The sequence below is a fragment of the Panicum virgatum genome, chromosome 3K (assembly GCF_016808335.1).
Source record: "Panicum virgatum strain AP13 chromosome 3K, P.virgatum_v5, whole genome shotgun sequence".
NCBI lineage: Eukaryota > Viridiplantae > Streptophyta > Magnoliopsida > Poales > Poaceae > Panicum > Panicum virgatum.
Window position 1 is genome coordinate 8,862,999 of NC_053138.1, and position 22,339 is coordinate 8,885,337.

At 46.8% G+C, this 22,339-nt stretch overlaps 2 protein-coding genes across 2 annotated transcripts; one reads left to right on the plus strand and one right to left on the minus strand.

The window, feature by feature from the left end:
- The first annotated feature begins 9,878 nt into the window (after nucleotides 1-9,878).
- LOC120697346 (ocs element-binding factor 1-like) lies at nucleotides 9,879-11,189 on the plus strand. Its single transcript, XM_039980524.1, has one exon. The coding sequence runs from the start codon at nucleotides 10,407-10,409 to the stop codon at nucleotides 10,842-10,844; it is 438 nt and encodes a 145-aa protein (XP_039836458.1). The 5' UTR covers nucleotides 9,879-10,406; the 3' UTR covers nucleotides 10,845-11,189.
- A 2,433-nt stretch (nucleotides 11,190-13,622) lies between these two features.
- On the minus strand, nucleotides 13,623-20,197 carry LOC120697347 (homeobox protein knotted-1-like 10). The gene is made up of 5 exons (XM_039980525.1): nucleotides 19,408-20,197; nucleotides 19,179-19,292; nucleotides 18,941-19,070; nucleotides 14,260-14,510; nucleotides 13,623-14,161 (listed from the first exon to the last, which is right to left on the minus strand). The coding sequence occupies exons 1-5, from the start codon at nucleotides 19,633-19,635 to the stop codon at nucleotides 13,970-13,972; spliced, it is 915 nt and encodes a 304-aa protein (XP_039836459.1). The 5' UTR covers nucleotides 19,636-20,197; the 3' UTR covers nucleotides 13,623-13,969.
- Nucleotides 20,198-22,339: the final 2,142 nt, after the last annotated feature.

The following is a 22,339-nucleotide window of genomic DNA, read 5'->3' on the forward strand; positions in this document are numbered from 1 at the left end:
GTCAGTACCCGAGTGACAGCCTCGAAGGGCTAATCCTCTGCAGGGCTGATGCTTACCTTTACACCCTCGGTCATCCTCTCCACGAGGAAGAAGGAGACTTCATTGCTCTTTGCAAACAAAGATTACAAAGGGTCACCGGCTCGAAGCCGTCGAAAGGTACGAACGCATTGCCACCTGCGTGGCAATTTTTCCTATCTTAGGGAGGAGCGAGCGCCGATGAAGAGCACCGAGTCCTTGGCCGACATCACGGCTAGGCTGCTCGGGATTGCGAGGAGCAGCCCCCAGACCACACGGGTCCGGCGGGATGCCCTCCTCGCAAGCTTTCTTCTAGCGTCTCCTCCACTGAAGACCTTGCGGGGGGGGAGGGCAAGCTGGGGGACAGCACCCTCTGCACCATCTCCTCGAGAGCGATGTTGTCGCCAAGAGGGACGATGCGAAGAACGGCCACCAAACCTGGCGCCGACGCCATGATCAGGCGTCTCAACGCCCCTTCAGGCTGAGGGACATCACAGAGGCAGGGGCCCACAGGCCCAATGTTCTTCTGCTAATCCCACTGAAGCCGAGGGACGGTGAGCACGCCCTCTCCAGCTTTCCCCCGCTGCTCGCAAGCATTCTTCTAGCATCAAAGCCTAAAAAAGCCGGCCACCCCGTCCGGGGGACGGCCGTGAAAGGCAAAGGGACACATTATGAGATTTAGGCGAAGCTAGAAGTAAGAGCAGGGAAGTTGGAGAGCAAAAGGAGTCCCACGACCCCTATTTATAGCTGCATCGGGCGCCAAGCTTTCAGCCTGTCGCAGGGGGAAGGTTTGGACCGCCCATGATGGCACGGCACCCCACGAGCGAAAGATGCCCTCGGTTACCGTGTCGAGACGTGACAAGACAGGGCAAAGACGAGCCCCTGGACGCTGAGCAGCGCAGCATCGGCGCTGGCCGACTGCCCTCGAACGGCGTGTTGCAAGGCAACTAGGGAAAGCAGGGCTGAGACCCTGTACGCGGGACAGCGCGACATTTACGCCGGCTGCAGAGCAGCAGGCGCCCTCATGGCCCTGGCCTGCTCAGCACGCTGACGTGCCTCGTCACCAAAACAAAACAAGAAGGGGTGCGCGCCTCGGAGTTCTTTTTCTGCAGGCGCACTACCCCGACCGACGAGTCGTCACGTCCGCCAGGCGAGCGCCCGGACACGTCCGGCGGGAACGCAACGCCGATCGATCCCATCAAGGGGTAAAATCGCAAAAATACCCTTTGGCCGAATCCCTTGACCCGACCAAAGGCTCGGGGGCTACTGTCGGGTACCATGATTAGGGGTACCCTAGTCATGGGACTAAAATCGTCCTAAAAATGCAAACACATGTTAGGCAAATCGGGCCCACGAAGGCCTACAGTCTCCTTCCAGTCCGGAAGAAAGGAAAGGACTCAAAGAAGCCCAATACACGGCCCACATACTCAGTGCGGCCCATCCGCACTCCCCTCGAACCCGCGGGGCGATCTCCGCCTCGCTCGAGGGCTCCCCGCCGAGACTGTCGACCGCGCCCCGCGTCTCCGCCTCGCTCGAGGGTAGCGAGCCTACCCTCGGGGGAGCGGATCGTCTCCGCCTCGCTCGAGGCCACCCCTCGACGGAAAGGACAAACGGCCCTTCCGCTCACCCGCCCGCCGTACGGGGGCATTAAATTCCAACCACTCTTCCACAGCGCCCGGGCCAGACGGCGTCAGGCCGCCACTCCGCACAGTGGCTGTGACCGGAGTCCTGTCCGCCAACTCCGGTCACTGCTCCACCATTCCGGACGCTGTGGCGATATTGTGGGAACCTGCGACGCAGTGCGAGACGTGCTCGGCGCTGCTCCAGCTACTGTACTGACAACTCCCCATACCTCCTTCAAATTTTCCCCTCCGCGGCGCCCTCGAACGGCATGGGCACGAACCTCGGAAGCAGCTCTGGCTTTGACCAGGACAAGACCCTAGCCTGTAAGACCCTCGGGACGTCGCCACGCCACGCCTGGAGGACGGTACCCCCTACAGCAACGACCACGCCACCCGCTGGTGTCGCCAGGACGCCGGCGCGATCTCCGCAAGACCAAAGACGATGCCCAGGACAACTGCCACGCCCGGCGCCATACCCCACAGTGTACTTCCCACAGTGCTTGACCACTGCACCCCCGCGATTCGGGGAGAAGACAACGACTTCCACGATCTCCTGTGCATGTACACCGCCCCTCCTTGTGTCTGTAAAAGGAGGAGGCGGGCTTTTCCTTAAGGAGGTCGGCCCATCCGATAGAACACAACGCTCAGCACCACCCACAGAGCACATACGCTCTTCTAAGCTCCGATATTGGCACTCGCCTCAATCAACTCCTCCTCTAGCAGAGACCTGGGAGCTTCCCTCCCTCTCTCACCTCGCTTGTACTCCCTACTACAGGCACTCCCGGTGCAAGACAGTACAGTGCTCACGCACACCCCTTTACTGGACGTACGGAACCACGGCCGGAACCAGGATAAACCCGTGCGTAACTGTGTTGCCTCTTGCATCAACATCTGGGACGAGAAACACGCAGCATCATCACTGTTGGGTCCGGACCGCCGGGTCAGGACACCGACAATTCCTTTTATGTCTTCGCACTGCTTCAATAGAACTTTGTGAAAAAACCAAACCTCTGCTACAGTGCTACGCATATTGCAGCGCTAATCCCTGCAGAATTAGCTGCTTTATTATTGCGGCACAAGAAACTTAATTGGCAGAGTGGGCTAAATTTTGGGCCGTGATGGGTCACCAGTGACCAAAATTAATTGTTGTGGGCTAGCCCAATCTCTCTTTTAGTTTTTTTTTTATTTCGCTTCTACTCTTAGAGGACCCTGTTTTACCGTTTGTCGTTTGGGTAGCCGCCATATGAAGTCTTTGTTTTCGGGGACAAAGCAGCGCAACTGTAAGAAAGCCATTTGAATTTAGCATAAATGGATTTTTTTGAAAAGTTTGAGCAGAAATGGATTTGAATCCATTTATATAGATGAATGATGCACATGGTTTAACCGGCCTTAAAGGGTAGAAAAGGAACAGATTTGAATCCAGCATAAATGTCTTTTGTATTGGATGATTTCGAGGCGTTGAAATATAATGTCTGAATATATACCTGAATTTGCCCAGAAAACCAATGAGCAAAAAACTGAACTTATTACATTACTTGTGAGACATCTGTATGGTCATTAAAACTCACTGAAAAGGATGTGAAACTTGTGATTCACGCGGACAAATCATGCATTGCAGAATCTGAAACCCCCAGTCGCCTTCTCGTGAATCTACTAGAAAAGAATAAGCTAAAGTCTACATGGGGGGTGGGGGGGGGGGCGGGCGGGAGAGAGCAAAAAAAAGGCCACCACTCGATTTTCTGTGAATTGAAGACAAAACCAGAGTGCCCTCCCGTGCTCGCCAAGCATTATTTCCTAAATTTTATTCTGCACGGTTTGGCCATGGCTTTCATCAGCAATGATGTAAGGCTCACCCTAGCAATAATTGTACAGTATAAAATAGAATTGTTTTCTGAAGAAAAAAAAAGTTGCTATCTGTGCCCTTCTTTGTCTTGGAAGGACTCCGTTGGCGTTGATAGGCGAGCTGTTTTTCTAGTTAAATAGTTGAAGCCTGACACCGCAACCGGTAGTATGTTGTTGCGGCCTTTGCATTTGCTGGGTCAGGTTATGATTAAGTTAGGTTAGTGGGATTACATTAGGAAAAGTGAAAAGTACCCGTCAGTTGTGACTTGTGAGCTAGCTGCGCATTTCCGTAAACTGTCGCCAACCCAAGAAATTCGCTGTCTATGTGCGCACTCCCATGATCTCGAAATCTCAATATCTAAATTATATAAAAAATAATGAGTACGATAGAGCCAACACCACAAGTTCACAACCGTCCATTGAAGAAATCGAGTGGCTGAAATATAAAGTTCTTTCTCATGATATAATACAAAAATATCTTTTATATATAAGGTCCTTCCTTTCGACCAAATGATTCTCTATAATAATTTGTAAAACCAAAGTTGCTAATGTTCTCTAGCACACTAATTATTTCGTATGTTATATGCTGTTTTTACAAATATAATCCCCCTAAATTGTCCTAATTATAGCATCTTATCTTAAATCTAATAGAGAGTCTATCAATTCGGGTTCTGGTCGTGGACATGCTATCTAGATTCCGGAAAGTATCTAGAAACACAGAGCATCACGCAGCGTTGACATGTTTCAGTAGCAGGAAAGCTATCTAGTAGGCCGATCGAGTTAAGGTCATGTTTTAGTCCACGAGCACATGCAAATCATGCCGCTAACAAAGTGATTGTTTAAAGAGACTAATATATAGATTTTTCTTTCCTATCACGAATGTATTATTTCCAAACTGCATAAATACAATTATCGTGTTTTTACCATATGAGTATTAGTTGGCTATTAACACCTTTTTATCGGCTATTAAATAAATTGACGAGAGGATTCGGAGGACACATGTTTGTGAAAAGAAGAGCATGCTGCAGGCGCTGAAATGATTATTTACTGCACATAGCAAAGATAAAAAAAAAAAGGTCAAGGACTCCAGAAAGAAACAACTGTTAAGGGCCATGGATGATGGTGCCTTAATGCCGAAGCTTGTGCTCTCCCACTTGTGTTCCTTTAAAACAAAGTTGAATCCGGAATCCGAAAGCTGCATATATAGTCGAACAAAAATATTTGAATGCAATTCTGAGAAACGGAACAGAAAGCATTTTTCTCCTGTAATAGAAAAGCCTAGACTAGAAAAGGAAAATGGCCCCGTAAAAGGTAAGCACAAGTAAGTCATAGGGCGTCGTACATGCCAGAGACTAACTTCAAACACTATGTTCGGCTGGTGTGGAGTGGGACTGCAGCAGCAGCGAGCAGCCAGCAGCAGCCGAGCTGCTTCTGCTGCGCTGCTTCCGGCTGCTTCTGCTGCGCTGCTGCCGTTCGGCTTGCTCATTGCTGCTGGACGCTAGGCTGGACGCTCGGCTGCTGGCTGCTCGCTGTTGCTGGCGGCTGCTGCTGCAATCCCACTTCACACCAGCCGAACATAGTGTTTGAAGTTAAAAGACAGAAAAAATAATTGCACATAAAAGTATTCTAAAAAAGATAAAAGAAAATAGTAGAAAAGATACGATACTTCCGAGACGGTGCAGCAGGGTGGCATGTGCTTGCGTGGTCCGTTGGTGCGGCTACATTTTTGGTCGCAGCGGTGGGGGGGGGGCCATCCGCCGTGTCGTCCAATACCTGCGCCCCGGGCCGCGTCACCCGTCGGTGGACGCCGTACCAGCTTGCACAATCAGCAGGCTGTTCCTGCTGACTTTGCCGGGGCCCCGCGTCGATCAGCAGCCCACGTTATGCTACTGCAGCGGCTGATACGGGAGATCCGTGACCCTGACCACCTCAGCAGACCATCCACCATCCATTGGCACAAAACCACGGTCACATACAGCTAATGGCAATCTGTGGGATTCTCCAAGATTCCATATCCTTGTGGTCAGGCTGGCAGGTTGCATAGACATGGTAACACAGCCATAACGTGGCTATTTACTGAGTACTAATCATGCATGATGGAAGAGTTCAACACCAGTTTTCAGAAGCTTGAGGCTATGCACAAGTTTATTATGCAGCAGGAAAGAGATTAGCACCGGTTCTAAGGAACTTGAAGTTGTGCGCATATATTATTATGCATGAAAAATTAACATTGGTTTGAACAAGCCTCTCAAGTTGTGGGCATGCTTACTATGTAGGAAATTAGATATAGTTTTAAAAATTCTGAAGTTGTGCGCATGTTTTTATCGATGTGTTTTTCTTTTTATTTTCAAGGAGTTAAGGTGTTACTTTCTTCAAAGTTCAATTTATTTTCAAGGAGTTGTTTCTTTCTTCTACAGTCAAGCACTAGGGTCTACGGGAAAGACATTCTACTCTACTAAACATCACGTGATACGAAAAATAGTGTACATGGTCCAATTTTAAATCATCGAGCACATGCCCCACCTAAATATCCAAGAAACGCTAATATAATTCTGCCAAGTTTCTAAGTGATGTTGTTAACAAGTTCTAGCAGGATGCAAACCAAAAGAAAGGGTAAGATATCCTTCTCTACTAATCCAACGCCACATGACAATGACAAACATACTTCACCTTCAAATGGCAACAAATAAAATCATAGGTTTATTATGTAGAGTAATTTATAGTGAAGGTTTTATTTCAACCCTCGCAACAAGGGCGGCAACAAGGACACCAACAAGATATTATGGTCACAAGAACAAATCAGCAGCGCGATTGAAGTGGTTTACGGATGGATCCAAAGACGAGAAGTCTAGAAGAAGAATATCCTCTATAGATGAGGAAGATGTCACTATCTATCATCAATTCATCATATTTCTCCCCAAATTTCTACCAACCAGCCCGCTCGCTCTCTCTAAGCTGATTTAATAAATCCCCATGGTAGGAGGCGAGGTTAGTTTGGTCAAATGACTCTTCATCTCCTCCCACAACAAGAAGAGCCCTTTGTTTGTGCCGTATTAGTGGGCAAATCAAATAAATTTATTAATCAGTGGATGGCAGGTGCGACACGGCTTCTTGATTTGTTTTCTAGGGAGGGCGTCTTCCTACCGGCTTCTTCTGGTGCAGTAGTGTGGATAGACATGGCTTGCATTTCAAACATGTAAATGGTGGGCAAATTCGGTATAAAAAAGGGCACTTTTGGGAAAAATTTAATGACCTGGACCAGCTGGGTGCTTGCAGGGGTGTGCATTTGGAGGGTCACCGTCGTCCCTGTCCGCGTCGTTTGGTCAGCGGGCCCCCTCATCTGTCTTTTCTCGTTTCATCCTCCACCAATGTGTAAATCTCTATCTACGATTCCTGCACCAAACCGAGCAAAACTATTGGGCCACGTCGCTTGCATTTCTCAACCATTGGATCTTGCATCTACGATTCTACGGTGAAAATCGGGCGCACGCGCAGGCGTTTCTCGGCCATCTTCTCGACACTTCAGGCAACGGCATCCCCTTGCGAAGTAGCACGGCGCGCAACCATCATTACTTCCCTGATGTTCCTCTTCCTCCCGCCAGTCCACTGCTGCTCCACCATCTATTTCCCTCCAGAACGAGCAGAAGGAGCTCGCGACGGTCGCATCCTTTCTCCCTGCTCCTCTCTTCTTCTCCACCGGCTCTCCTCGCGCAGTGTCTCGCGTCGTTCCCAATCAACAGTGCGAGCGCTTCCATTGTTGCTGCTCCTCATATCCATCGGCGTAGAACCTGCCGGCCAGTAGGTGGATTGGATTGGAGGGCTCCACAGCGGCTGGCAATCATCAGAGAGATGTGGCCACAAGACAGTAACGTATGGCGGCGGCGGCTGCTCCACTAATATTGCTGCGCTCGGAGTCGTATCGTATGAAAACTGAGCAAGCGCCGTGCCTAATGTCGACCCCGTCGCATAACACAATGCGGCCAAACACCCGCCGCCCATCTGTCGTACAGGCTTGTGCCACCGTGACATTTGTTGCAGATGATGGCAGACAGCGACGGCAGTCTCGGAAATGCTTGTGTGCATGCCACTACAGGAGATGCACACGATGTGCTCGATGATTTGATTACGAGAGATGATGCTACTGATTCTCCTCCCCCATGTCCAGTAAAATGTATTTATCGAATGATTTAATTTACTGTAGTGACAGATATAGCAACAAGTGCCGACGAGACTGATTATGTGCTACACTAAAATCTAGGCCGAGTGCCATCAGGTGCAAGCAGCGCTCAGCCCTCTTCCTCAAGATATGAAGATAATGGCAAAGAACGTCCAATGATCCCCTGCCAATTTATTTATTCAAGGTTGATTTCTGCTTCTGCATTTGTCTCTGCTGACAAGTTCAACTCGTATGCCCAAGGAGGAGGCTCAAGGAGAAGCGATTGGTATGGCTCTCACCTCCCTTGCTTAATATATAGGCGCTCTTTCCTGAAATGTGTTTGCTTTTAAACTGGTGAAAGGAAAAAAAAAGTAGCAAAGAAAAACTATGTTAGTCACATGAGACATATTTGAGTAATTATTTGTCATGCTTAGTGTCGCGATATTAAGAAATGCAATAATTCTAATAGATTTTGCTTCCAAGATGAATAAGAGGGTAGCTAAAACTATAAGTATACTCAAATTGGTCCAAGGATGCAAGTACATAGTCATTCCATGGATAAATATGATCTATGTTTGGTATTTTCCATACATTAATAGATTGTTCTTGACCTCAATCACTAATTTAGATCACTAGAGCTGCAGCACAATGTATCAAAAACTTTTAATAATACTCGGTACTATATATATTTTGCTTACTCTGATCACAAAAGGTTAGATGCACTATACTTTACCCACTCTCATCGCAAAAGGTTAGATGCATAGATATACTTTTCATGCATTACTGTGCAATGCAAACAAAGTTATCCATTCAGCTATTGATCAATGCTGCCTTTTTAGAATCATTCTGGTTTAAAATAATTTTAATTAAATCAAATCACAACACGTATCATTCATTACTTCTACACGAGCAACATTATACGTACAATTTGAACACCAAAACGCATTGGAATCAAAAGTTGCTCAACATAGAATTTGATCAAGAATTCAAAAACTACAACTTCATTATAGAGCAAATTTTAAAATTCAAAATGCTTTCACAATTCATTTGCACAAACGCTTGCATACGACCCGTTGTACCTACAATTTGGACTACAAAATATCTTCAATTTAAAAAATGATGAATACAAAAGTTGCTTACAATTTTAAAATCTTCAACTTCACTATATAGCATTTTTTTAAATTCAAAGTATTTTTATAATTCGTTCAACATAACATCTTAATTGATAATAATATAATATCGTACCACCATTCTTTTATGACTTCTCATGCTACCTCCACAATAACACGAATACATTAAGTATCCAAGTAATTGTGCTCCACCATCCCTACTAAATTATCTTACTCCTTCTTTCACCATAAAAATATAATATTATACTACCGTTTTTCTATAGTTTCTCTTGCAACCTTCACAGTAACGCGATATATTTCAATATATACATAGCTTTTAAAAAAACATCACATCTATTAATTACATCATGGTCATATTTTTTGTAACTGCATTAAGTATCCGACGGATTGGGCTCCGCGACACTGCCCTCCCTATTAAATTATTTCACCCATTCCCTCACCACAATAAATATATTTTGTCATCCAAAAAATATACTACTTAAATAATAGCATCACGACAATAGAATGCTCAAATTATACCAAGTCCAACAGTGGGGTGCTGACCATGACATCTATGCGAAAATAACAAAACAATAGATTTAACTTAACTACGGTGCTTTAAACAAATTATACATTTGCCTATACACAACAACTACTAAATGCATAAACTAAAATTCGCATCAACTACCATACTACGACCCGGGATATAGGTCCCACGCGGCAAAGCCGCGGACCTTTCTAGTTTCTATTTAGGTCTACCATCACAATTTTGGGAATATTGTCTTTAATAAAGTTGTTTTCTTGGCGACCTAAGTGAACATAAACGCCAAGAATACTATTTCAGGAAATTTAAGAATCCTATTTTCTAAATGATGCTTTCATCTAAAGAACCTTCACGCAGAGTTTGTGTTGCCCACAACTATCATAACCTCACCAATGGGGAAACTCAGCTCATATCTTGAGCATAACCAGTGACGCAAATTCCAATATCGTCAGGTACCAAGCTGCAAAAGTGCTAGATAAACTTGACGGTAGGGTGGGTTTAACGCGCACCACAGGCTGGCACCATGCCGTCCACCATCCCCTCCTGAAATCCCCAAAATACCCTTCCCTTCAACTATAAATAGACCCTCCGGGAGCAATTCTAAACCTTCCCCGTTTCATAAGCTTTCTGGTGCCATATGCAATAGAGCCCCTGGTCGCCCAGGTCGTCTTCTCCTTGAGCTAAGTTCCTGCTCCCTTCTTTTGTTTCATCAAGGTCCTCGTAGTTTCTTTTCCTTCAGAGTCGCCTCCTCCTTTCTGGAGAAACTCTCGCAGACAGCCCCCTTAGGTTTTTCGAATTCTTGTTGGCCGGCCCCTCCTGTGTAGATCCGGGGAACCTGCGGCCGCCCCCATGTTTACCTACCAGTTTCTCTAACGTCCGCCGTCCCCCGATGAAGCTGAACGTGCTCCGCATCCGCCGTTCCCACTCCTTCTCCGTCGCCTTCCTGTACTGGTTCTACGTCTTCTCATGAACAAATCGCCCTCTCTCAAGAACGCCAGCATCTCTTCCGGTCTCTAGGTTGTTAGATTTCTTTTAGTTTCTTGAATCTTTGGTTTTTGCCCCCCACTTCCTTCCAAAAAAGTCCCTTTTTTAGCCGAGTCTGTCCAAGAAGAGGAACAATGTCGTCGCGCCGGAGCTCGAGCCCTGAGAGCAACACCGACAGCGGCAGCGGCGGCGGGGGATTCGCCGCCGACGAGCGCAAGCGCAAGCGGATGCTGTCCAACAGGGAGTCCGCGCGCCGCTCCCGCGCGCGGAAGCAGCAGCGGCTGGAGGAGCTGGTCGCCGAGGTGGCCCGCCTCCAGGCCGAGAACGTGCAGGTGCAGTCTCGCATCGCGACGTTCGACCGCGAGTTCAGCAAGGTGGACGGCGAGAACACCGTGCTGCGCGCCCGCCACGGCGAGCTAGCCGGGCGGCTGGAGTCGCTGGGCAGCGTCCTGGAGGTGCTCCAGATGGCCGGCGCCCCCGTGGACATCCCGGAGATCCCCGACCCGCTGCTCCGCCCATGGCAGCCGCCGTTCCCGATGCAGCCCATCACTGCCGACGCCTTCCAGTTCTGAGCTGGCCCCCGGCGGCGTCAATGGCCGCCTCGACTACCAAGACATGGCCGTGGCGTTGCCATGGTCACCTACTACTACTACTACTATGATTACTGCTTACTCATGTACTAGGTCTGGTTGTGATGTTCTTAATCATGGTTTGCTTGGTGTTACTATTAATCTAGACCACTAGTAATAATCAGTTTGTGATTCTGAACTTTTGTTTGCATTATATAGCAATATGCTCCTATTGTGTGATGTTGTGGATCCATGAATGTGTGGGAGCACATGGTTTGTGATTGTAATATCTTGACATGGAGCATATATTATGAATGGTTTCGTTTCAAATGATGAATTTCTATGTGATTGTAATGCCTTTATGCTGATTTTTTGTCTGTGATTGAGGTATGATGGTCTATCCTATCTGTGAGCTGCTTGTACATGTGCAAATCTGCAATTGAATTTCAAGCGAGGCTAAGCATTACTCTCTGTGATTGAATGGTATGATGATGTATCCATTCTGTGAGCTACTTGTGTGTGTGCAAAACTGCAAATGAATTTTCAGGGGAGGCTAAGCACTGCAGTACTGCACTCTGAAGGGCTGGTAAGATGGAGAGATCAAATGGTTGTACCTTGCTGTTAGAGGGTTTGGGGAAGATTATTGGAAGAAGAAAGGCTCTTACAGGGTCTCTCAGATCAGAATACTCTGTTATGAACTTAATCTATTCTTAGCTCGTCCTGACCAAAAGTTCCGTCTAAACAGGTACTAGAAATCTATAATACCACGGTAATTTTGGTGTTGGATGTTCATTTGCATTTGAACTTGGGATTGGAAAATGAGGTTGGGGATCATGCTACGATTCCTCCAAACCATGGAAACCTAGACAGTCTTCCCATCCTATGAAATTCATTCGCACCCTACCAGCAGTGTTCCATTTTACCTCTACAACTCCTTTGGTTCAGAAGAGCCGTGCTTACTCTGAATTCAGTTTTGAACTTGAGCTCGTTATTTTTCTTCGCTCCTTCTGACAAATAGTTCTGTCTGAACTCTGAACAGCAACCGAAACTGGTGGTGTCCCTCTGTTCTTGCACAGTTCCATGGATCGTGGATGTACCTGGATCAAGAAATCTCAGGCTCATGGGCTCAAATTAGGACACTAGTGCTATCCTTATAGGCCAGTTTAAGGCCTTAGTTCTAGCCGGGTCCATCATTCATTTGCTTGATTGAACCATTCTAACAAGCCAACAGCGTCACAGCTAGCGCTCGCGTCTTCTTTCCCCTTCCAGCGGCGACACAGGAAAGGGCGACCCAGGGGCGATTCACTCTCCGGCGTCAATCTCGTCAGCTCCCTTTCGCATCCGGCTGCCTCTCCGGCACCGGAGGTGGATGGGAGCCACGGGATTGGCAATCCGTGTATATATCCCTCCTATCTAACTTAGATTTAGATTGGCTAGGGTTAAGTGTCCCCTGGCCTTGATGTCGATTGGGGCTATTTTGCTCCTGTCGATCCTCTCCGGTGTTGATGCAGCTGATGGATCTCGTTGGAGCAGATCAAAGGAGATGTGTTTCCCCTCGGCGATGTTTGCGTTGAGGGTCTTTTGGTTCCTTGTCTTCGGCTCGGTTGCCGTCGTTGTTCTTCGACCTCGGTGCAATGCCGAAGGTGAGCTCTTTTGTTTCCTCCCGAGCTCCTATGCCGTTGCTTGTGTCGGTGGTGAGCGGGATTTGGTTGTGGCTGCGCTGTGCATGGTGCTTGCCGATGACGTCTTATGCGGCGGATTCGGTACCGACGGGTTCGTTATGTTTTCCTATGCGTTGGTGACCGATTCCTCTGGATGCTTCTCTGTGCCGTCGAAGCCTATGGCAGCAACGGCGACGCTGACCTCGCAAGCTACTACAAGGTGGCGGTTGTGTGGAATCTTAGGAGGTGTTGTCCCTTCCTCGTCTCCGTCGTTGTCGGCGGAAGATCTGGAGGTTCGCCTACCAGCTCGCTGAGAAGCCGAGTTGGAATCTGTGTCCCACCTTCTACGATGGTTTTGCTTTCCCTCGGGGTTCGTCGTCGTCCGGTGGTGTGGGAGCTCTGGTGCATGTGGCGTCAGATTCCTCAGTATCCGACGATGTCTAGCTGGGTCGATCATTGGTTACAAAGCAAGTCGAGTTCGACGTGCTATACAAGATGGCGAAAAAAAATATGTGTTGCTTCGCCGGAGAGGAGGTCAGCTTCAAGCAGTGCGCTCCGGCTGCCGGTGGCGAGGAAGATCGGGAGCTTACAAGAACTTGGTTGTAATTTTCTTTCTGCTCAAGAGTGTTCTTGTAACTTTTGTGCTGTAATAACCATCAAAATCTTTATATGAAATATAAACCCGATTTCTCAAAAAAAAAAACAGCGTCACAGCTTATCCTCCTAGAGCTCGATCCATTTCCGGTGCTCCGTCAAACCCTCGAACAGGGCCGAGTCAATATCAATGGGTTCTGGACAAGTATAAAAAAAAAAAAGGTTCCGGAGCAGAAGCGCGACATCTCCTTATCCTCTTTCGTCTGCTCCGGCCAAAACGATCGACACGAAGACGAAGCAAACCAAGAAACGGCAGCTCCGGTCAGCAGACCTGGAGGGAATCTCTCTCGAGTCTCATACACATCCGAGCCGCCGCAGCGGCACAAGTTTTCTCAACAGCACTTGCAGCAAAATCGGGCACTGCATGATCGCGACAGCATCAGATACTTGCACACAGAAAACACTGTCTGAGATTCTGAATGCACACGTGAACAATAGGCAGTTCCATTGCTACAAGTATCATCACTTCTAATTTCCAATTCCCAGTTCCAGTATATTTTAGATTTAATAATCGGGTGATCAATGGGCGTACATACAATTAGGTAGTAATTCATGTTATGGTACTACCAGACAGAGTTTTTACAGGCCACCTGAACAGCAACTCCCTTGTAGATACTGTGTCCCGGCACGTTGTCGCCCATATACACAATAATCCGACAAAATGACGCGGTTATTTGTTCAATGTGACTAATCTTCATATCAACCAACAATTGCCCATCACACAACCGGTGCGGTGCGGTGCAGCGCGATCCATGCGTCCCAGTTGCCAGTAAATGTGTGCCTTTTTCCTGCGGGAATGCGTGTCAGCCTCGTTCACGGCCCGATCGTGCCCGTGTCGAAGTAGAGCGTCGTCCCGGAGGATCCGCCTCCGGTGACGCCCTCCATGAGCGCGAAACGCATGTCCTCAGACGGTTTCCAGTGCCGCTTCCGCTGGTTGATGAACCAGTTGTTGATCTGCTTCGGATCCAGGCCGGTCACTGCCGCCAGCCTCACCTTATCCTCTTCCTGCCAAGCAGGACCATGTCATCCCAAGATCACGGACAGGTAATATCTGGTTACAGTTTGAGTTTTGACAATGCCAATAGGTGTTTTCAGGGCATTACCGTAGGGTACGGCCAGCGGTAGTGCGTGTTCCACCAGTCCATCAGAGCCGATCGAGCGTCCTTCGGTAGCTTCCCTTTCTTCCTCTTCTTCAAGAACTCGGACCGCAAGCGGCTGAGACAGCCACTGTACTTCTTCAGCAGCATCTCCTTGAGCTCACGGTCAGCCATGCGCGAGCTGTGCTCCTGGCCCAGGTCGGTCGCATCTGTATCTCCCGAGCATGGTTCGTCCTCCGAGGACCCTACCATTTCATCTTGATGCAGAAACTCCAAATCAGAATGCAATTCCCAACATGATGAAACTACTAGGCAGAATAAGGCGGATTCAAGCATCATAATAAGATTTCAGTGCGGTAGGAGAGCATACTAGATATTTAGACTACAGGAGAATTATTCGAAGCAGAGACAAGATGCAATCCACAGGCTGATAAATACTAACAATTATCCCTTTGTTCATTGACCAAATTCTTACATCCAAGAACCAAACAGAAACTAAATCACATTCAGAAATAAGGCACATCTGGACTAACGAGCAAAAATTTAGGCAGATACTGAAAAAAATTGTTCTCAGTTACAACGAAAACCAAGGATTTCCTGTTCAAAAAAAAAACCAAGGATTTCAGCAGCGAGTAGTAGTCCATATGAAAATGTGCTTTACTTTTTTTGAATAAAACAAAATTCCGAGCTCAAACTTCAAAGCAAAACAAAACACAATTAGTAGATGTTTAGTAAGTGATTCTCCACATATTCTGTCGAATCTGTAGTGCTCAAGGGTTAATTCTTCAAACGTTTTCCTTCCTTACCAGATAGTTTAAAGGTTTCATGTTTTCTTCCAAAACACCCAGTGCATCTAAGATAATATGAGAAAAACAGCCGATTAGATCTGCAAACCTTATAAGCATGAAGGAATCTAGTTTGTTTTTTTCCCTTCTCATAAAGAACTGTTAAACTTATTGTGGAACTGATATTTCAGGAAGCAGAGCAGGTTGTTAGCATCCCTTCTGCATGATTAGGTGTTAAGTCGTAAAGCTATCTACTACATAAGGTGGTGACTCTTTGCAGAGGTCCCCATATTGCTGTCCATGCCATGTAGGCACCTGATAATGTTCTAGCACTACCTGAGATAAATGTGTGTCCACAAGCTCAATTTAGAAGCTTATAAGCTGTCATCTATCTGAGAACAACATATACTTCAGCAATCCTTATGTCTTCTGAAGCAAACTTCAGGTTCCGTTTCTACTTTCTAGTTGAAAACCTAGCAAGTGCTAGAAATTGATTTTGAGATGGTGTACTCATGCAACTGCATTTATGTCTTAGAACTTTCTCTTTCCTTAATAGTCTTTGCTGACAAACCTGGAAAGATAATTTTTGTGGCTAAGGTATCACCAGCAAGCTGAACTGCCCACTTGTGCACTACCATCGAATCCTGTTTTGTGCAAGCTTAGCATACTTACTCTACAAACAAGTGGTCTGAGGCAAAAGAAAAGTATGATTAAAGAATGCAAGCTGATATTGCGGTAAAAAATTTACCGCAGTGCTAGGGTTTTCTTGTTTCGAAGACTGAGTCCTATATGTTACATATATAAATAATATAAAAAATAGAATAAACAAATATCAGTAAAGATATCTGCAGAAACAATTCATAGAATCCAGAAACTACATGTTTATAGTTCAACCAATAAATAATAGACTTCATACAATGTTCTCCCTTGCCATGACCCTACCGTATAGTGAGCTTTTGTAAAATATTCTGTAAGACTGCATAGTCTACACAGCAGTGGCATCTATCTTCAATGGTATCATGTGCAATACGAAATGACCTCTTTTACTGTGTTTCTTGCTTCATGCAGCTATTGCCTATTGGACTTCTAAGTGCTAGGATCTGTAATTTTTTGCATGATATCTACAAAGCATATATGAGTTACCATCAAAATGATTTTCAAGTATTGATGCTAGATTATTAGAATTTCATTGCATCAGTTCATACAATATTTTGTAGGCTGTGAGCTAACCTTGTTTGTGAAGTAACGTCACATGTCACATCTCAATTAATGAGATAACTCTCATTGTCCATGGCATATATGAAAACTAATGACTTCTTTTAGCAGGATCCAAATATATGTCACATGCCACGTCTTTTGAAGTTATAGCAGATTTGTATTAGAAGAATCCTAACAATGTGGTTGCAGTGGCAGGTCCAGTGACGTAGTGAAAGATAATAACACAGCCAGATCTCCATGGCAGCACTGTTCACGACATTTTTTTTTTGGCAAATCAGCATAGCTAAAGGGGTTCCAGCTATTTGCACAAACAGACCAATCGATGACATACTTAAATATCAAAATACTCAATTATCTACTCCAAGGATATGTCATTTGACTAATGATTTATTATAGTAAATTATTAAAATGCCAATAAACATAAATTAAACAATATCTAGAACCACCAAAAAAGTAGTGTTCCTGAGATACAGAGAAAATCACATTTCTATTGTCGCCCAATAGAACTACCAAAACAGTTATCTTCACCTGTATTACTATTCAGGCATTGCAGACCAGCTTAAATTGAAACTGTCTGCAACTTCCACGTGATCAAGATATCACTTGCCAAGCTATAGACGTCATATTGTAGAAACCTCGTAGCGTTGGTTAAGTTTGAGTATTGCTTCTGTACTCATCTATTTTAAATTATTAATTCAAAGCAAAAGCATAGAAAATAAGTATACAAGTTAATTTAATTACTGAGCACGGAGAGTTTGTATCTCATTTGCATATTTTGACTTGCAAGCTTCCCAAAAAAGGGTCACCGATTAATTATTAAGTCATCTGGAGCTCATGGGGCTAGAAATCGACGTTAGAGGGATTTCACAGATGGCACATGAAGGCAGCATCAATTTGATCTTTGATCTTCTAAATAAATAAATAAATTAACTTATAATAACATATATAATGGCTTTGTAGATACATAGACAAGTTATGCTAGACAATTCAGCTAGTCTCTATTAGGATAAGTTTGTCCCACAGCTGGGACTGTTCTTTTGCTGAAGAAAAATAAAAAAAAATATATGCAGGAGTTCTGATCACCCCTATCATTTTTAGAACATGCAAGGTCAGCACATATGCACTGAAAGAAAGAAAAAAGGTCAAATTAAGAACAAATGTTCAAATGTTTAGTCCACGCGAATGTGAAAAGGAACCTTGGTAGTTGTTATAGCTTCTCAAAATTGGTGTTCTAATTGAGATGCATTATATGACACTACTTAATCTTTGTTTGGTTAGAATATGAGATCATAATACATTGTTGAACTAAAAATATATATGCATTCATTAGTGCTACTTTCTGCGTGCAATTTGCAAAAAAGTTTAATTTTTAGAATATTTACATAACTGAATAGACCCAAGAATACTCATTTTAGTATTATCTTTAATATATATTGTAGAACAAAGATACAGTCAAATATTTCAGTTTCTTACAATAATTTATCTCAGTTACCTGACATTGCCAATATTAGTTGTATATACACACGGCACACTAGCAGATTCTCCTTGCATGCATTTAATATTAACATGTGTGCATACTTCTAGTGGTTTGATCGAATTGTCACATTAGACATATATAGAATCATTATCCTTCTGAGTAAGACAGGAGATACATTTTTTTGAGGTCATTTGTACAATTGTGTTTCATGCTCCTTTGCAGTAACCTTACGGTTCTTCTTGGCATTGCCTAAACAGACTGGAATGGCAATAAAAACAAAACATGAACTGTTCTGACGAGAACTGTGCTACTATTTGTTAGGTTGTATTAAAGGTTTCACATGCATCCATAGTTACCAAACGCCGTCCTTTTAGTAACAAAGGATGACCTTACGTCCTTATCTGTAAATGTATCGACAACAAAACCTTACCTTGAATCACAGAAAATAATAAAGTACAAGGAAGACCTACTACTTAGAAGCCTAATTGCTGTCCTTAATCACTCGTTACCACAACAAAATTATGGAAGATATCATATATATAGCATCAGAAATCATACGATATATTTTCAAGGAAAGCCAAGCCAGTATCCAGAGCAAAAACTTGAGCTGCCCCACGACAAGAAATTTTCACCACTGGTAACTATCCAGCAACACGAGCAAGATTCTCTTTCCCCAAAGCCATCCAAGCAGTGTCACTACCCATCAGCGCGCAGCACCCTCTCAAGTTCCATCACTCATCAGAGCCAGCCTACAAAGGCCTACAAGCACCAGCTACCTCCATGCGCGCTCGCTCGCTCGCTCTCTCTCTGCACATGACTACATGAGAGAGATGCAAAGGCAAAGCCATGGTGCTTCGTTACAGGAACCTTGGACAAAAACCCTACGAGTACACAACACGAGCGAGCTGGCACACGCCCAGAACTTTACTCATCCGACCCCGGCGTCTGACACCCCTGCACCCCATTTGCATGGACACGATTTGACCACACACGCACACGCACACGCACACGCACACGCACACGCATTCATCATAGCTACGCATTCATCATAGCTAGCTAGCCACACTCCTCTACCCACGGCCCCCTACAATGCACTGCACAGATGCATGCCATGTCCGCAATGGCGATGGCAGCTCGTACTTGCTGCCTTGCCCACCTGCAGGAGGAGGAAGGGAGGGGAGATGCAAGCGAGCGGCCGGGGGGCTACCGGAGAGCGAGGCGGCGCCGCCGCAGAGGGTGCTGAGCTGCGTCCGGATGCTGCTGAGGAAGGACGCCGCCTCGTCCAACGGCCGCGACAGCTCCTCCTTGTAGCGCTCCAGCACGCCGCAGTAGGCCTCCTGCGCGCCGCCGCCGTCGCGCCGATCACATGTAATAACAGCGCAACGAGAGTTAGAAGAGGCGAAGCGCGTGGTGCGCGCGCGAGTGATGATGAGCGCTTGGCGTACCATGAACTCGTCGAGCTCGGGGTCCAGGCCGACCTCCCCGCCGGCGGCCGCGGCGGCGCACCGCTCCCGGCCGATCTCCTCCAGCAGCGTGGCCACCTCCGGCGGCGCGCCCACCTGCCACGCCAAATCGATCAAGAACCGGACAAGCTAGCAAGCGCATAAAGTCGACGCAATCTTTCCGCAATTCTCGGCAAGCGAGCTCTAGCGACATGATGCGACGGCGAGGTACCTTGCGGCACTCGATGTAGGCGGAGAGTAGGGATGGGTAGCGCGGATGCCCGGCGATCTGCGCCTTGACAAGCTCCGTCAGATCCGCCGCCGGCGGGGAAGGCTGCGGCGGGGGCGGTGGGGGCGAGCCCGCTCCGCCGGCGACACCTGACGCCTCGCTGGCCGCGGCGGCGGCGCCTCCGCCCCCGGCGCGCGAGATCCCCGGGTGGATGCTGTACAGATCCTCCATGCCCGCGGCTCCTCACTCCCAATCTTCTTCTTTGCTGTAGCTCGCCTGCCCAGCAGCCAAGCAGCGAGTACCTCTCTAGCTATAATCTTCTTTCTTCTACCTATCTACATGCATCTGTGCATACATCCAGATAATAAAATGGCTAGAAATAGTAGTAGAAGAAGAAGACTCCGGTGATTTCGTTTCTTTATTTGTTTGGTTCTTGGGGTATGTGTGGATACGGGAAGCTCCAGGAAGACGAGGAGGCAGCGGCAGCGGCAGAAGAAGAAAGGGGCCGGGCAAGGAAGGAAGGGGAAGGAGAACTAGCAGTAGCCGTTCGCACTGCAGCTCCTGCTGCAGCTGCTGTTGGAGCTGCAGGCGCAGAAGCTGGGCGTGATCTCTGCAGCAGCGGGATACATGGGGGTGAACTGGCTCTCTGGCTGCAGGCTGCTCTGGGAGGATGATGGAGGAGGCAGTGCCTGCCAGGGAGAAGCAAAAGAAGATTGGGAAAAGGCAAAGGAATAGCTGGGGAGGTAAAGTTAGGTGTTTTTTCTTTGGGAAGAAAATAAAATAAACGTGCATGGATGATTAGTTTGGGACTCTTTGTATGGTAGGGATTTTTCTTTCATTATTTCATTATTATAAGTAGGAGGAGGGAGAAGAACCTGTACTATTTTGAGAAGATTAGGTGATTGTTGTTTTTGCATGAGAGGCCTAGAAAAGGGTAGGATTTATAGAGATACCCTTGCTAAGGTGCCATCAGATTGCAAGGCTCCGATCATGTTGGTGGCTAGAACACGAGGAAAGATGGATTATTTCACACTTTTAAGAGCATCTCCAGTAGTTTGCCATATTTTACTTGGTATATTTTGTATTTGCCAACTTCTAAAAAGATATGCAAAGTAAAAAAAAAGTTTATCTCCAACAATTTGGCATAATTCACTTGCCAAACCCAAATCTAACTTACATCAGGAACCCTGAGAGAGAAATAAAATTATTTATGTCCTTCCATCTCTTGAAAATTTAAATTTGGAACCCTTCTCTGTTATTTATTTTGTTTTTCACCCTCCCACCTCACTAGGAACCACGATGCCAACCGCGTGCCGCGTGCGTATATTTGCGCGCTGGAGGTTAGTTTTTCCCAAGTTGCCAAAAATTGTCAAGTCTTTTGCCAAACTGTTGGAGGAGTATTTTTAATATTTTTGTCAAAAATCAAAGATGTCAACTCGATTTGCCAAACTGCTGGAGATGCTCTAAGCATTTTCACAACAAAACTGCTTACATTGTATTTTCTTTTTTTTAAAAAAAATAAAACTTTGTATTTTCTTTAGGAAAACTCTCATGTGGTTACGTGGTTGATATAAACAACTTGCACTAATTCCACTAAAAAGGAAATTACAGTACCTGTCTACCTTTTCGTGGTTATCTTGTTTGGAAGGGGCCTCTGTAGTTTGGCTGTGGTTGTTTACCCTCTTGTATTCTCTGGGTATGTGCCTATATGTGTATGCGTATTTGTATATTTTTCTTATTCCTCTCAAAAAAATGCACAAGGAGCTCACATGCAAATGCCTAGTTCTACAGGCACGTGGCAGAAAAAATGTCAGTGAAAAGAATGGGGAGACATGCACAGTGGGTAAACCGAGGGCACTGTCCTCCCTCGCTCGTCGTCCTGTTGCCTCCTTGCTGCTTCAAAGGAGGAGATGGGCCTCTGCAGCCGGGGGCCCACAGAACACACGCGCGCACGGCGCGTAGGGCCGGGCCCCTTGCGGCGAGGCTCGCACGTCGGAAGGTGCGTGGGCCCCGCATGCCAGTCCAGTGGAAAGCGGCCCAGCGAGGCGGGACCCGCATGTCGGTGAGAGCAGGCAGAGGCCGGTGGGTGTGGTGAGAGGTGTAAATGGAGTGGGGCCCGCGGGCAGGCGCCCGTCTTTCGCGCCGTCCCATCGCCAGGACTGAATAGTCCAACACCGACGTGATATTCCGCCACGTGTCATCACATCACCCAATCCGTGCAACCCGTCAGATTTTTCTTCTTTTCCCTTCCCCTGCCGCTTGTACCGTGTGGAATTTGAAATGTCTGAATTTACAGTAACGGTCTACCGCATAACCAGTTGATGTAGTTTTAGGGGCTATTCAGGAGAGCTCGGCTCCTCCAAAAATGAGTTGGGGTCTGGATCTTCTGGTGGAGGGATTTTTTTGGTGGAGCTAGAGCGGTTTTGAAAAATATTTGGCAAAATGACTTATCTTGCTTCATTTATTGGACTGAGATTGTGAAATGTCTAAATTGCCCTCCCCTATATTTTTCTTTTTTCTTTTCTTTTTTTTCTCTCTTTTTCTTTTCCCCTCCTTTTCTTTTTTTCCTCCTCTCCTTATCCAATCATACGTCCCCCTTCGTCTCCTCTGCCCCGCGTCCAGATATCCACCTGCGCCGCCGCCTCCCGCCCTCCGCCTGCGCCGCCAGCCCCCCGCGGCCGCCGCCGGCATCCTCCTCCCCACAGCCGTTGCCGGACCCCTGCTACCCGCGGTGTCCTCCATCCTGGCTCCGAAAGCCGTGTCCTTGCAACCGCCGCCGGCCACCTCCCTGCGGGCCGCGCCCCAGCGGCCGCCGCCGGCCACAGGCTCCCAGCAGGTGCGTGCCCCTGCGACGACCGCCGCCGGCCACCATCTCCCCGCGGGGCGCGCCCTGGTGGGCCCACTTAGGGGCAGAGCTGGGAAAGGGCAAGGAGCA